This window comes from Haemaphysalis longicornis, unplaced genomic scaffold (assembly GCF_048455015.1).
Source record: "Haemaphysalis longicornis isolate Haplotype H1 unplaced genomic scaffold, Haemaphysalis longicornis Haplotype H1 scaffold_2, whole genome shotgun sequence".
NCBI lineage: Eukaryota > Metazoa > Arthropoda > Arachnida > Ixodida > Ixodidae > Haemaphysalis > Haemaphysalis longicornis.
The window spans coordinates 286166515-286183343 of record NW_027526295.1 but is presented as its reverse complement, the minus strand read 5'-3'; the positions used below and the strand labels follow the sequence as shown (position 1 = coordinate 286183343).

General features: G+C 47.4%; 1 protein-coding gene across 3 annotated transcripts in view; it reads left to right on the top strand.

Annotated features, from left to right (window-relative positions):
• The window catches only part of C12.1 (spliceosome-associated protein CWC15), a 385811-nt gene that overhangs the window by 367437 nt on the left and 1545 nt on the right, over positions 1–16829 (top strand). The window contains exons 2-6 of one of the 3 annotated variants that reach the window (XM_077700826.1): positions 2817–2860; positions 3063–3193; positions 3270–3382; positions 5486–5559; positions 13990–14088. In XM_077700826.1, the coding sequence (XP_077556952.1) occupies positions 3063–3193; positions 3270–3382; positions 5486–5559; positions 13990–14088 (417 nt within the window). In that variant the 5' untranslated portion in view covers positions 2817–2860. Of the gene's footprint in view, positions 1–2703; positions 2900–3062; positions 3194–3269; positions 3383–5485; positions 5560–13989; positions 14089–16829 lie in introns of those variants that run through there. The other 2 variants (XM_077700825.1, XM_077700827.1) reach the window with 2 other exon arrangements.

Genomic DNA, 16829 nt, shown 5'->3' with positions numbered 1-16829 from the left:
AAAAAATCAAAGAAAAGCTCACCCAGTTTGGAGTATGTAATAATTTAAAAATAAATCCGGGACGGCCCGCTGTATCTGGTGGCGTGAGACAAAGGCAGCACTTCTGCTTTTTTTTTTCTTTGTAACACCCAAATTTGTTTGGAAACATAAGCCCTCTAACACGGTGTCTTATACAAAATAAAATTTGTTAACAGCGGCACTTTTGGTAGCAATTTTTTAAACAAAAACTCAATTTGCGTAGCCACAAAGTCGTTGCCGGCCAAGCCACGCCGAACTTCCGGCCGAACTACACACTATGGCGGCACTCATGGAGGCGTAGAGCGCCTCCGCCGAATCACGTTGACGCTAGCGCCAGATTCCACTCTAGGTGAGTTAATGAGAAACTCTATGGTAGCAGACACTTGCCGAGGAGAGCCGCGGCTATGACGCAACACAATCCAACACAATCCACTTTAATCCAATTCAATCCAAATCCAAGCCAATCCAATCCAAGTCAATCCAATCGAATCCAATCCAATGCCCCTCGCGAGAGAGTGTTCGCTATCGGAGAGGAGAGGGGGTGAGCGGCGGAGAGCGCAGCTGGCACGGCAAGGAGAATGGGGGAGGGGCGGACAACGCCGACGACGACGACGCCGGAGGGACAAGGCGAGTGAATCAGATGCTCTGCATCTAATAACGGCGGCAATGAACATGTACACGTGCCGTAGGAGCAGAGCAGCTACGGCCGTGTTGCCCGCCTGGCCGGTGCACCTCGTCTTTCCCTTTTCACCGCGCAACCCCTTACCGAAAAACGCTAGCACCACCAAAAACGGGATCGGGAAAGGAAAAAAGGTGCAGTTTTCGTTCTCTGATTTTTACCATCCATGAAAGTTAAGCAGCACAGCGGCACCGCTAAACGTACGCGACTCGTACACGCGCGTCCGGACTCAAGTTCATAAACAAAACTTGTTTGAACTACTTTACTCACGAGTGCAAGCACTCGCAAATACAGTAATAATGAGTATTGTACACATGAGTACTGTGTACTGTACTAATAGTGAGTACTGTAATCATGAGTACTAGTACTCATAAGTACTCATACACATGAGTACTGCACTCACGATCACTTTGCTTACGTCTGTACTCACTCGTCCTCGTAACCACTTCTTTAATCTCGGCTGTGTACTCACTCAACATCGCTCTCACTTGTGAGTTTGAGTGCAAATGAGTACAAATGAGTGCACTCACAAGTGAGTAGGCCGACTTATGCTTACAATTCAATATTCTCACACGTACCCACACATAAGAAAAATATGTCATCCTTCACCCCCCTCACTATCAAACCACCAAGCATACATACCCCGATGACTGCAAACAGAAACATTGCACGCTCACCAATTCCTCTGGAAGATATCAATCACTACCCCTCTTCTCAACAGACTGCCCACACTGCAACTCAATCCTTGCACGTACGTATCATCCCGCATTCTCCTGCCCACATAACATCAACTCCATTAACAACCCATCCTTTGAGCGTTGGGTGTCTACGCTAACCAGCTGGGCGCCGGAAGTTCAAGAAGTCCTGGTGCAACGAGCCTTGGATTCGGCGCAGGCTCGCGGCCTCCTGGACATATGAGGCTGCCCCATCCCAATACTCTATCGCTCAAATAGATGCATTTACTTCTCCTCCTCTTGCCCTTTAAAAGGCATTCAGCCATTTCTGTGTCTCTTCGAAAACTTTTACAACGTGCCAGAGCAATTTAGAATTTCTGTCTTTTAATTTGGCAAACATAGTCCTGTTTAAAATGTGCGTTGGCGAAGACAGGTAGCCAGGGGTTGCCATGAGAACGTTTTTCTTCAGTCTGCTTGCAACACGAGAGGAAGAGATTTCAATCGATTCAGTCAAGGAATATCATAGACGTGGATTCCTTCAACGGGGCGAGGCTGATAACGTCAGCCGATAGCTCCTCCATCAATTAAAGGTTTCTCTCACTCTCAAAATAAAACTGCCCCGGCGTTTAAAACATAGCCAGGCCCAGGAAATGCAACCTCTCATTCTGCAGTAGCCAGACCATTGTACGAAATTGTGTCCATATCTATGCAAAATTGTTCTTTACTCACACATATGATCAAATCAGTTTTGTGCGCCACCTTTTTCTATCGCTTGCTTTTCGGGTCGATAACTTCGCGACAAGGCGCCCTTCCAGCATAGGTTTTGTTTTCGAAATGAGTTGAGGCGCCGGAAAGTGTCGGAAGGCAGACACGTCCCGAAGCCTCCTGAGGCGGTTTCTGGGAGAAAGGGAGGGGGGGGGGGGGGGGTATTTCCCCTCCGCACCCTCGTTCTATGATTATTGGACATTGAACATCCGCCTTTTCTTCCCTATTTCAAAGTAAAGTACACAGCCGAAGTCTCTTGTTTTGATGTACGCTGGAGTAATTTAAAGAGCTAGGAGAAGAAAGATCAAGTAAGCTTATATTGAAATCGCCCATAATCACTACATTTGTGTCTTCAAGAGATAATGTATGGAAAACTTCATGAAGGGCTTCGCCATGGAGGAAGAAAAATTCCATGGGCTTCACAGATGGGTGGTGGTGGATATTTCCGTCGTAGCTTACAGTGGGTGGGGATCACGTTTTAAAAAAGACAAAAGAAAAACGTCACATCTGGTATTTGAGTTGTATTAAATGAATGGGAATTTGTGCGTGGTGTCATTTAAACCGACCACCAATCCAGAGCATCAGTAACTCTGAGCATTTCCAGCTCCTCCCTGCCCCGAAACAGGCAGCACCCATCACCATGGTCATCACGCTTGTCGTGCGCATCGGAGCCTCGGAGCTGTAGCGTTGCATCGGTTGCATCGTCACCTACGGTTCAGTCGCGGTAAGTGGGCTGACTTGCTCCAAATCTGATATTTTTCGTGTAAGTTTTATCTGCCAGATTGTTTTGTAGTCACCGTCATGAAGGAAACGTCTTATTATGATCGCCCGCGCCACTGATAACCTTCGCATTTGTCTCTGCTGAAAACGTCTTCTCCAGTTCGTTTTCGATTTACTGATATTGCAGTGGTTGCCCTCGTTTGCAGATGACTACCGCTGCAAGACCCACGTTTGAGCCAGCTCGGGGTGGGGGTGGACGTAACGAGAAAGACCTTGGAGCTTTGTCAAAACAGTACTCCAGCCGGGACCTTCCCGGGCACACTAAGCTCAAATACAGGTGGGTGCATGTCAAGCAGAGGCATTCATTGGAAGCAGTGTAGCTGCTGACACGTCTCGTGTCTGTTGTTGCACAGGCAAACTGGCCAGGGCACCAGCGAGGAGCTCAAGTCCAAGGACTTCCGCCGCGAGCTCGAGGAGCGCGAGCGGGCGGCGCTCTACGAGAGGGATGGCAAGAAGCTGATCAGGGGTAAGCAGGCCGCGTAAGGGGCTGCCTCTCGAATTTTTCAAGTTGTGATGCTTATATAAAGATAGTGCAAGCATGCTTGCAAAGGCGGTAAGCGTAATGGCGTGCATTGTAAAATGCTGAGCAAGAGTGATGATGCGTTAGCACTTGGCAAAAGTAACTTGGCTTTCAGCACACGAGCAGCTTGATGAACAAGTTCAATTTACCATCATACCCAAAACTAATTGCATCGGATAGCTGGGCATTGTTGTTGGCCTTTGCAGGCCAGGGCAGCTCCAAATTGGTTCGTGGCTTCACAATGTGTGTTGATCAGTTGTGCAGCTATTGCAGTGTCTAATGTTTGGAATCCCGCCATTATAGATGATACTGAACCTGTTTCCGTGAACAAGGCACAACAACAGCTATGTTGTTGTTGGTGTGCCCAGTTTGCTGTGGCCACTTAAAGCCGTGGTACTGGCAGCAGCAGAAATTGCAATATAATAATTTACTCTGTAACGAAGTTTTGTCTCGATGAGTAGGGGCGTCAAAACAGGTGGTGCAGGGGCAGCGATGGCTCCCCCTGTTTTACAGATGGGGGAGCACAACTCCCCCAGTCAAAGGACACGCATAGTCTTCTTCTGAGCCCCAGACGGCTCTGGGAAAATTAGGTTTATTTGAAGAAGGCAAAATGCTCAAGGATCAGACAATATTCAACCAAAATCCTGGTGGTGCTGGTCAATATTTAAACAACAATTTTTGCCTTTATGAATGCTCCCAGTTGTGAAAAAATAGTGATTTTGATGGTACCCATTTTCAGCCTTCCGTTTTCGGTTGAAATGCCTTTGTGTGAAGCATTAAGATAGTCTCCTGTCTCGAATATTCGATGCCTGCGGTATCCATCAGAGGATGCTTTGTGTATTGGCTTTGCCCTTTGCATCCAGTTCATACTATCGGGATAGTAGCCAGCTCTACACAACAGTATGTCTAATAACTTTTTTTCCTAGGAAACTGTGGTTCCCTGAGCAGCTTGCACCAATCGCCTAATTACTCCCGCTCTAACAAGTTGTCGGCCGAGATATCAGCAGTGCAGCTATGTATTACAAAATATATATTTCGAAATATTACGGTGTCTTACCACTGCGATTTTCTTAGTATACGTAATGGTATACCAGACATCAGAAATATTCGGAACAAAATTAAAACAAATGATCTTAGTGCATACACGTACTCCATAATGATATAACACACATGGTAAAATCTACATGTACATGTTAATGCATAGCATAACTTCTTTCTTCAATTGATCTGTGTATTTAACTTGCTTTGTCAATATTCATTGTGTCAGCCTTCATTTGGTAGCATGAATGTGCAGGTCTTGTATTATGTTCGTGGTTGGGATGCATGTATTTAAATTTGCGGGGAGTATGTGTTGCTTTTGCAAATTTATTTTGATTTTTCTATTTTTTTAGATGTATACTGCTTTTAGTATAGAACCATGTAAAGGTTTAGTATAGCAACTGTGTATCATGTTTACTATAGAATCATGCAAATAGAGGCTTGTGTGCTACAGTTGCCTCATGTAGAGGGAGAAATCACCGTAAAGTCACTAACTGGCCTTTTTACTGTACTTTCCAGCATCTGTGATGCTAAGTGAATATTTTATTGGGTTTCATTTGGCTTTGTTGGTGGGTCAGTTCTGATTATTTATGTATACTGGTAATTGTGGCGCCACTGTAAAGCCCCTGCAGAAGTACTCAAAGAAAATAAATTATTGTATTTAAGAAACAGCCATAATAATAATACCTGATGATGATGGTGACGGTGATGTTGATGGTGGCATCTTTTTTGCTTCCCCAGGGAAAAAAATTGTTCCGATGCCACTGTCAATGAGAACAGCTGGTGTATGTTCAGGGCTTAGAGCAAAATATTAAAGCCATAGGATGGAGCTAGAATTACTGAAAAAAAGAAAAAAAAGACGCCAGAGCACTGGGAACTCATTTTACGACCAACTTCTCTGCAGCTGATTTTGGTCTCCTTGGGTGCCTGGTGTACGAATTTGACTGCCGCCACATTACCTGTCTCCTCTTTTCTTTTTTTTTCTTTTTTTTTTTTTTTTTTTTGTCCTAGGAGAGCCGTCAAAAAGGCCAAGGCTGGAACAGGCACCAGCGTCGAACCTTGATGCTGACGACTCAATCGAGGAGGTCAGTAGTGGCGACTTGTGCTACGTTTTTGGCTTGCCCTGCCAGTGTGCTTCCTGACATTGTGGCTTAACTAGCATTCCCTGGGAAAGAAGCTGCCGAGCTGTGTTGACCTAGACAACCAAGGGAAGTGCAAATCTGCCAAGGTTTCACTCCCTGTGTTCATTGCAGCCATCACGGTTACATGTCTCAGCAGGCGTAGATGAAAGGGCTGAACATTTATCAAGAGGAACTAAGTCCCCCAGTCTGTACGCAGTTTGCTGACTAGGTGGTTTTCAGGCGAATGGACCTACTGCAGTTACTCTTGGGACACGGGGGTGCCGGCGTAGCCGCGTCCCCAAGCAGGAGGGCCGGTGTCCCGTAGCATCGGGCGAGTGGCTGCCCCGGTGGCAGTGGGCAGAGCAACACTGACGGGAACTGGTGGGAAGCACCTGCCCAGGCTTGTCCCCCTTTGCGAGCTCTCCCTGCTTGGATCACTGTGTTCTGTGGTTTTCGGGCCATTTCGCTGGTGCAGCACTGCTTACTCAGTGCCCCCTGTCACTGCTCCTCCCATTGCACTGTCTCCTTGGCGCCAATTTTTGCATCGTCCTCCTCTCCCTTCGATGCCCTTCCCATGAGCTCCAAGCTTTTCTCGTGGCTTCCTTCCGTTTCTTGGCCCTGCTCTTCAAAGATCGCCCAACTCGTGCCAACCGCGTTGTAGTTTGAAAACTCCAGCAGTTGAGAACAAGGTGTCAGGCATACACTTCCACAGTTATGTGGAGCTGCAGTGCTGCGCACTCGTCACTATTTGTAGCCACATATTGAGGAATGAGGAACTGGCCGGGTGTCCCTTACACTTCCATTCCATCTGGTGTTGTGGGTGTGTGTTGTCCCATAGCAGAATTTGCACTCCTCGCTCAATGATGTGGAGTGCACCACATGCAGTTGTGGGGCATGGCTGAAGGAATTAGTTTCAAGTCCACGTGCTTGTGCTGCTTCTCCTGTGGATGTTTGAGGCAGGCATTCTCTTCCTGCCAGCCCGTGGCGCGCTGCAATGTCTCTGCTCCATTTGGGGCAGGCAGGCTCAGCAGCATCCTGAGCAGGCGATGCAGCAGGTGGCCACCCTGAGAGGCCTAGGCTGCTGCGTTGCCCCCCCCCCCCCGGGGTTCGGGCCTTGGTGTCCGGCACACTCCCGGCCGGTTTTGCAGGCTTAGAATGCCTCGGATATTATTTGAAGTGCCATCTTCAAAGTCTGTTGCTTTTGAAAATTCCTGCAAGCTGCTTGCGAGTCTGTGGGCACTGTGGCCAGTTAGTGTTTTTTGGGGGGAGTTGTAGTGATGGCAAGCGCAGCTCCTACCACCTCTGGTAAGTCCTATCCTGACTGTTCCTGGATGTATGGGGAAACTTTTGGAGTTGGCCACACCAGTTGCGTGTGCCTGTTTGATTAGTTGTTTGGGTATTCTACCGCGTCGGCATATCTTGAGCTGTCACTGCTGCTGTAGAGTCCCTGGAGTGCTTTGACTCCGGCTTGGCCTATCATCAGCTGTTGTGGTTAATGGAGTGCATGTTTCGTGGGATGTTTCCCGCTTCAGTGTGTATCGTGAGGGGGATGGGTTGTTTTGGTTTCTGAGTTGCCATTGGCCCTTGTTGTTGAGGCAGCACAAGGTAGTGTGTCCTGTTTTTGTAAGTTTCAGCCGTTCCAGTTGGCTCATTCTATGCCCATTCCGCCCACATGTTGTGTACTCCTAGTTAGTGATGCCGGAACTATATTTTCAGTGGGTGGCTGAAACGAAAATTCCTTCTTTCTAAATTTTTTATGTATTTCAAAATTTTTAAGCTAATCAAATCTCATTTGCTTGCGAGAAAAAACTTTCTTTTTTTTCAATAACCATGTGAAAAAATGTTTTTGTTACGCACTGCTCCTTTCTAACTACAGTGGAACCCCAGTTATATGTCCCCGGATTCTATAATGGACTAGTAGAGTCCCAGTAAAACAATGCCTCCCCGTAGAAGCAGTGCATTGAAAACCTTGGTTATCCAACGCAATTTCGTGCCTGACCAGCATTATCCGACAACCCACGCGAAGCACGCGGCTGACTTCCAAATGAAATAAAAGTGCCGCAGGCCTGTTTTGCGGACCTTAAACCTGCTCAATCGGTTCTCTGGCATAGCTTTGTTCCGAGTCTCATTTTTTGTTTCTCTTCCCTCCAGCAGCGGCCCGCACCTTTGCACAGTCGCTTTCCCTCTCTCCTCGCTCCCTTCTCTTACGTCTTGTTGCGCATTGGTCGCAGGGGCAGTGTGCAGGTGTTCATCTCTCCCACTCAGCAGCGAATCACCAACACGGTTACGCTGACAGGCTTCCACACGTGTTTGTCTGAACGTGTGTCCCATAGTTAGCACTGGGTGACATGAATCGCGGCAGTGGACTGCGGTACAAGGTTTGTTTTAATGCCATGTGATTGGCACCTGCACTGCATTATTCTTTTCGCATTTACATTTTTTAGTGATTCAAGTTTTTGAGCCCTTTTGCAGCATTAGTTTCTAGTTTACATTTGAGTTTCTTTCAAATCCGTCACGCGAAGCTGTCTTTGTGGGCGTAATTGTTGTTGTTCGAATTTTATCATGCCAACATTTCACTATGCTTGTTGATGATCCCATGAAAGTTGTATAATCGGGGTTTTACTGTACTTTAATGCACAAACTGCGCTAGTTAACGGACCCAATGCATTTGTAGTTTATTGTGTATGAGTGCGCATTTTATATTTCCAAAAGAGCAAGACTAAACTGGCCTACCAAAGTAACAATATACCAAAGTAACAATAATTGTAAAGAATGGTGCGTACCGTAGCGAGCGCTTCCTGCTGGTCCAGTAGCAGGGCCGGTTGCTGTCGTGCCTTCTGAGTGAAAAGACTAGCTTTGCACAAGCTGAATTTTTTTATTTATAAATATTTTTAGAGTTCAGAGTGAGAATCAAGTGAAAACACACTCGGCAAGCCACAGCATGGCCTTTTTATTTACCCGTAATTTTGTGGTTCCCTACGTCAGAAAATGTCTACAAACAATGCTGTCCAGTGCTGTCCAGTCGGAAAAATGAAAGTTCCCCTTTCTGCAGCACAACCCTCAGAAGGGGGACATGCCTTAGGCTTACAGTAAGACTTCTTTAAAGCTTAAAGCCCTGGCCCACGTATGAATCCTTCTTGCCACCACATTATGCATGCCGCTGGATGCCTGGACCTCAAGTACCCCCCCATGTGCGTTTTACGTTGACCCACCCCGTTTCACTCTACTTACGAGAGCTAACGCACCTTGCATGAAAGCAGAACCGCACACCTACCACACACTACACACAACACTCTTGCGGCTTCAACAAAGACATGGACTAGAGGGGAGAAAAAGTTCTGCGCGGGGCGGCATGGCGCCCTTTGCTGCCCGCTACATTCTCAGGGCCCACGCATATCTTGCTGCCGAGCAGCACATGCCGGTGGATGTGCCCACCTGAAGCCCATTCATGCAATTTTTACTTTCGCTCACCGCATTCCTTGTCACCTTGGAGAACTGATTGGTCATCCATCGTAGGCATGCCCGTCTGTCTGCCACCACCGCTTCTGAGGGTAAAATTGTCTGCCTCGTCACCCCCTATCGGTGCAAGCTCAGCAACGAAATACTGGTCAGAAATGTCTTGGCTTGCCAGTCCTCCTTGAGCCTATATGGTGGCACTCTTCATCTCGTTTACTGCCTTCACTTACTGATGACAAGCGCTTGCTTCAACTGCCAAACCATGACGAGTAAATATCCTTTGCTGAATTGGAGCTGCTTTGCCCTGCGGTGAGAACGACCCCAACGGGCAATTGTCTACCGCGTCGCGACGCTGAGTCGCTACAATACCTATAGGAATCCCGTACAGGAAAGGCTGAGATTGCCTACGGACATTGACAAACAAACGGCTCCCGTGTTCTCGCCCAGCAGACCAGCATCAGCATGTTGGTCGGGCAATCCATGGTTGCGTTCTTGCCTTGTGAGCCTTATCAAAGTAAAATTGGCTGCTGTCATGTCGTGGAGCAGCAAAATTTACATCAAGGTGGAGTTGAAATCTGCGAAAAAGATGTCAGTGGGGCGCCGACCTCCAACTGGCAGCCACCACACTTCCCTAATCCCAGTCGCTCAATAAAAGTCTCTCTCTCTCTCTCTCTCTCTCTCTCTCTCTCTCTCTCTCTCTCTCTCTCTCTCTCTCTCTCTCTCTCTCTCTCTCTCTCTCTCTCTCTCTCTCTCTCTCTCTCTCTCTCTCTCTCTCTCTCTCTCTCTCTCTCTCTCTCTCTCTCTCTCTCTCTCTCACACACACACACACACACACACACACACACACACACACACACACACACACACACACACACACACACACACACACACACACACACACAACCCTGTAGACACTGCTGTGGCAAAGCGCAGTTGCCTTTTTGTGTAGTAAGTGAGACTGCTCCGAAACGGTGAAGGGTGCAGAGGAAAAGAAAGGCTACCCAATGCGGGAGTGCCCCTTTCTTCCGCCATCTTTCTTTTCGGGCCTTCTGCAGACACGAGGAAGCAGAAGGTGCAGCTGGTACAGTGCCTGAGGAAGAGCGTGTAACCACAGTCGGGCCACCCCGCCATTCTGTGCAGCCGCCGCTTGTGCCTCTCCATCAAGTGTTCTCATGTTCTTTGCCCCGAGGGCCTAGTGCAAACCCTTGCCTCTCTGGCTGCATAAACAGCAGCATGTGGCCCTCTTGGCTTGTATGCGGCTTCGTTGAGAAGACCACAGAAAAGATGTGGTGCGTTTTGAGCCGCTATCCCTGATACTGTGCGCTGCACACCAGCTATACGACCCTTCTCCAAGAATGGCTTGGCCCCCAAAGCTGCATCCACAGCCTTTGTTACTTCATCCAAGAGGGGGAAGCTAAAGCAAAAGGGAACAGTTTTGCAGAAAGGCTTATTAGCTGTCGCTTACACGTGCTACCAGGAAAATAGTTGGGGGGAGTGAAGCTGGAACCCCCCTGCACCAAAAAAATTTGGGGGAGGCCCCTTTGGCTACGGTCCGGGTGTCGGCCTTTGTGACGGCAATGCCATGAAGTGTCGTTTAACTCTGGTGCTGGTTTTCCTCCTGTTTGTTGTAGTGTTACGAAGGCACATACCTCCGGAGCTAACCAGAGGCCACAATTCTTGTGGTGATGCTTCACTGCGTCTTGTGTGCCAGTTGAGCTGGTGGTTGTCTGAAGGGTAATGACAGTGTGTTGTAGCTCTGGGATAGCTCTTGTTGTGGCTGGTAGGTTGACCATGGCCAAAGCACATAACGGCGAGGTGATATTTGGGGATACATCTTGCTGGTGCCTTGAATTTTCGAGTTTGCAGATTTCCTAGGCTCACAGTGGTTGTCCACGACAAGCGAAGGTCTCTGACACAATCAGGCTTTCTCTCCACATTGGGTGTTTTGGACATTTTCGAGTATGGCTGCATGCGACTCATTGTCAGATACTGCCCCTTGGTGGCGTTCTCTTGTGTTGCCAGGGGATTCTCGATTTTATTTGTCGAGTTATATCTTGGCCCAACTGGGAGGCAGGGAGAGGTGCGGTAGCTGTACATGGTGTTTGCAATTCCTCCTCTGTTTTCTGTTGTTTTTTCTATACGGGGCCCAGTCTCTTGAGAACCATGTGCTCCATTAGTTAACCCCAGCACGACGTCAGTAATATGGGTCTGAGGTTGCATATTTTAATAGGCTGTTTGGTTTTGGAATCATTGTGATGACATCTTTCCATGTTGCCAGTGGTCTGTCTTGCTCCTGTACTTTGTTGGTTTCTTTGAATGTTTTGAAGTCTTCACTTTTATTGTGGAGTATTCTTTGTTATTTTGTCGCCTTTCGTCAAGCTGTTTCCCGAGAGTGTGGCCAGAGAGGAATTGTACTCACACTGGGTGAATGGTCGTTCAACGCTGAATGTCCCTTAGTGATCTGATTGGGTTGCAGCTGGTGACATGTACCTGGTGGTGTTGTTTCCCAGAAAATTTTGATTTGTTGCTTGCTGAGCATCCTTTTAAATGAAGCTTCTATGGCTAGGATTTAGGATTTGTTGTGTCTACACACACACACAAATGCAATGTAGGAAAGGTGGCTTACAAAGACCAAGCTTATCAGCACTCACGTCTGAGCGGAAACTTTTCCCTAAAGTGTCAGGGTGAAAGAGCCAACAACAAAAGCAAACGTTTCACTGCTCGCACGCTTGCATCAGAACAGAAATTCTCCCTTAAAAAGGAGTGTGAAACAGCCTACAGAAGCTAACTCGTGTCCCCAAGCAAACGCATGTTGCTGGTCGCATCGGAGCTATGTTTCTTCAGAGGAAAACGAACGTCCCGGTGGGTGTGTTATTGAAGCGCATCACCGTCAAAGTAGCACGCTGTTCAACACATGATATGGCCTCGCTTATACGTCTCATAATCTGGAAAGATGTGTGAAAGTGTGCGAAAGATCAACGCTCGAAGAGGACTAAAATGTCCTCGTACCTTTCACCTCAGTTCTGGGTCGCATCTATGTCGTGTTCTAAAGAGCTTTGCTGGTCGTGCACTTTTGCAGGGCGAGAATGGCGAGTTAATTCTTTTGGTACCTGGCAATTTGCAAGCGAGATGTGCTACATGTTTTCTGGTAGTTGACTTGGGTTCGTTTTGTAGAATGAGTGATCTCAGAACGTGTCCTTTATGATGAGTTCACTGGTTAACCATCTGTGTGGAGTGCATGGGCGCTTTTTTTTCCTTTTTATTCTTTTGACCCACTTGATAACCATTCGGTTTGTGTTGTGACGACAGTTCGTAAAGCCGTATTTTTACTGTTAATTAAATTTTTCTCTTTTTTATTGCTTTTTTAGCAGGAATTACGTGAACATTTTTTGTCTGTGATTCTGACCGACCAAGCCAGCCATTGAGGAGAGGGAGTGAATGAACTTTAATGAAACCGAGGAAAGGCTTTGGAGAGGCGTCCTCATTCCCGGATGCCTTGACCTTGGGCCGCCTCAACATTCCTTCCAATCAGGCAGAGCTGATCTTTGGGGCTGGAGCTGACCAAGGCTCTCTCCCAAAGTTCTGTGGAAAGTAGGAAGTGGGGGGTCTACGGTAGATTTGTGGCAACCACCTTCTATGTGTCTGAGTACAAAGAACATTTAACCTTTGGAATACCCACGAATACAAATTTCAGTCATCTTGAAAACAGGCACGGAAATTGCGTTGACTAAGAAGAGAAATACACAGGACGACGCGCTCTTCTCTTCTCTTCTCTTCTTAGTCAACGTATTTCCGTGCCTGTTTTCAAGATGAATCAACACCAACTTGCCAAATTTCAGTCATTTTACCGTTACCTTAAAAGAAATAGTTATCAGAACAATTGCAGTGATGCACGTCGATATGCTGCTAATTTTTTATTTTAAATTGCCTGCTGGGCAGAATTTCCCCGACATCGTCCTGCCAAGCTTTTTGCCATCAGTTTCCACTGAGGCTGTTCGGTTACACTGACTTGGGGAAGCAAATTAACGCGTGGTGGTAGGCTGGGGGACCCGGATGCGTGTTTCCAAACGCTTCGCTGCACAGAGCACTCGCGTGACGTGTGTGATGCCACTGCGTGCGCTATTCTTTTGAGCGCATGCTAGAACGAACCCACCGTTCTGGCTCTGTAGCCTCGGCGTAGAGCACTGAGTACTGGCGCTGACTGCTTGGGTTTGAGCCCCAGCAGGTCTACTATCTCTTAGTGTTTTTTCATTGCCTTACCTATTTTTTCTAAATTTAATTTTCTTTCTAAACTGAAATCTACGCATTTTTTTTTTTTTTGTTAATAATGGTGTTTCAGTATGTTTAGGTTGCTTTAGGCTTGAGGTGCTGCCGATGACCACATTGAATTACCGTTCTTCATCACGCGAACAGACATGTCACGTGGGTGCTCTGTGGAGCGAAGCGTTTGGAAATGCGCGCCCCGGATCCATATCTTGCCGTTGCAGGTCAACTATTTGATGAAGAGTCCCGTTAAACCATCCCTCTTGCCGCGCGAATCACCATGGCTTTGGCGGTTCTGGGTCACGATTGCAGAGCTGGCTGAGCCTTAGCCCCACCTATGAGAAAGGGCAGGCATGGGTGGGCTGAGCAAGTTTGCCTTGCGAGAGCTCACCCTTTGAACCGGCAGGGTCACAGAAAGGCACACTTTCGGCATGAATGTGGTCTTCAAAACGCATGAAGCTAGCGTCCTGAGTGTGGGATTAAGGGGGGCTTGCATGCAGCGACCTGACCCAAAGCAGTTCCAGCCCTCATGACACAGGCGCACTGTTAGCATCCGCCCTGCTGAGTGTTTGTTCCTGCTGGTGTGAGAACAAGGTGTGTGCCTTATCACTGCAGTGATGGTGTGGCTGTCAAGTGTAACAGCTGTCTTAAGTTTGTCTCTGCTCATCTGCCCAGGATGACGACAGTGATGACAGTGACGAAGATGACACCGCGGAACTGATGGCAGAGCTGAACAGGATCAAGAAAGAACGGGCGCAGGAGGAGGCCAAAAGGGTGCGTTTGTTCTCCACCTTCCTGCACAAACATGTTGTTTGTCGACGCCTCTGTTGCACCCAAGGAATTGGTGAAATTTTCACCAGTCGTCACGCTGCTCATTCGTCACAATTTTTAGCATTACCAGTTTTCCATTATTTTAAACAAACACCAACTCAAGAATCATTCATAGCGCTGTCGCTAGTACAGTAAAATATGAAAATAATGTGGAATATGAAACTTTTCGGTGTTGGCCAAATGCAGAATTTGCCAGTGTATGAAGCGTGTGCACACATTTCCTTTGCGTTTACAAGTTAGAGAACGTGAGTGGTATGCAGTCGCACAGCGCGTGGTTTTTTCTTGGTATGAAGAAATAGTGGCTCAAAGAATGGGGCAAAGGCAAAGTGCGTGCAAGCTGGCATGCTCCCATGCATACTTGTGCTGGCCTGCACTGGAACTCGGGTGTGAGTTTGATGCCAAGTGAATGCCAGGTGAAGATCAAGGGCGAACAGGAACTCTCGGGGATGTGTGTGTACTCGCGTGCACGCATGAGCAGTGGTGGTGTGCTTCACCTTGAAGGTGGCAGCGCTCACACAACAGGGATGAGAGTAGAGAAAACGGAGACGACACGGCGCTACTACGGTTTTTTCTACTTTCGTCCCTGTTGTGCGAGTGCTGCCACCTTCAAGGTGAACAGCTACCAACTGGCCCTGGTGAATGAATGAATGTATGAATGCATGCATACATATGCATGCATGCATGCATGCATGATCCATGCATGATCCACGATGATCCATGCGTGCATGTATGTATTTGTTGATAATTACGAAGAGAGGAAGGTCCCCCAGCAGGCTTAAATTGTCTCACCTAGGAGTGTACACCAGAGTGCCTGCTGGTGTAGGGGAGGAAAGAGTGCATAGGAATAGGGGGATAGGAAAGGAGGTTAAGGGGGCCCTGAAAGGAACTCTTTGCACCACGCAAGCGTGACTGCCCATCATGCTTCGCTTCTCGGTGACATCTGCAGGAACGTCCGGTTGCGGGCAGCATCTGCTTCTGTGATGTTCTGCGCCGCAGTACAGTGGGTCGAGTAGCTGCAGCATCGCTTTGGGACGCGGTTGTCCCAAACTTTCTGCATTCCGTTTTGCGCCGTTTCTTTCTTTTTTTTCTTTTTGTCATTTTGCTTATGAATCCTGCACTCCGCTCACGGCTGCAAAAAGCTGACTGAAGGAATGGGACGGGACTGTTACGCTTCCACACCACGCCGAAAGAACGCGCGAAAAGAGAATTACCCTGTCCCTGCACGTACTCACGGTGACGACTTGGTTGGTCATGGGAGTCTAAAGTATGTGAGTGCGTGACTAAAGAATCGCCTCAAAATTTGTTAGAGTGAGCATGTACATGCATTCCTAAGCGACCTCAGTTTATATATGGCTAATTTGGCTGCTTGTTCACGCCAGTGTCGAGCTTCGTCGTGTTGTGGTGATGCCATACATGCGCACACACAGGAAGTAGCAATATTATATTCCGTTATTTCGATAGGTTCTAAACATTTATAACCGTAACAAAAAAGTAGCCGAAGAGTTGCACAGTACGGGACTTTTTTGGGGGTTTTTTAGGATGTGCCATGCATTCAATTATTCCTCTTCCTCCTCCCCCCCCCCCCCCCCCCCCTTCCCCCAACTACTTCTTTCCGAAAAACTCCAGACAAGTACACCATATATAACGAGTGGTTTCGGTAGAGTAGTGCGAGCTTTGGGGCAGTGGCTGCCCCTTTGTATGACCTTGTATTTGATTGCACAAAACGAATATTCCACCCTCGCTTATTCTCTTGATGGCCTGGGGGCCCTTTCCTCTTTATAAAGGCTCTTCGTTCATTTTTTTACGAGCTCAGAGCTGCCAGTTGCTTTATGTGGAGGGTTTGGTCTCTGGCCGCGGCCCTCTATTCCCCTCCCTCTTCCCCTCCTCTCCAAGCCCACCTGTTGTCTTGTTTGAGTGTATGGAAAGAAACAATTTTTGCTCTATTCAAAAACATGCCAATTTCGCAAAATACACTCATCAGTATTTTTTCCCCTAAAAGAACAGTTGCCTTTTTCTGTATACAAAGAACGAGTTTAAAATAAACAAATTGTGCCAATGGCTTAGACGATGCATGGACGTTTGATATGGTAGCTCCACAGTTCAACCAGAAATTTTTGTTTTTGATTTGCAAATATGATACGCAAACTATGCCTTCTTAAACAACCACGCAAAAAAGCAAACAAGAACACTCTGCCGAAATTTGAACCTGCGACGTTACCGCATTTTCACGTGTATAGCCCGCACCAAAAATGCAAAAATTTCAGTGGCAAAGTAGTGGTGCAGATAATACTCGGGGCTTTTCCTTTAGTGCAGCTTCACGGCAATGCGTGTTGTGCCATGAAGCTCCTACGCAGTAACACTAAGCCTTTCATGGCAGCGATTGCGCAAAAAATATACAAGGACAAGGAAGAAAAAACAACATGGATGGAGCCAAAGATGACCTGGTGTACAACAGTGAGGACTGCGGCTCAAGTGATTGCTCTAGCGAGCAGTTGGCACTGAGTGAATTGTCACTTTCGCCTTGCAGTCAGTGTGTTCTACTTGCTAAATATACGCTTTTTCTGTCTACAAAGTATGTGATGTGTTCCTTGAACAGTAGCTTTGGTGCAGCCTTTCCTGTATCAATTGTGTGGGCAATACACGAGGATTTTTTTGCTTTTCCGGTGGGCTGAAAGTGGGGGTGT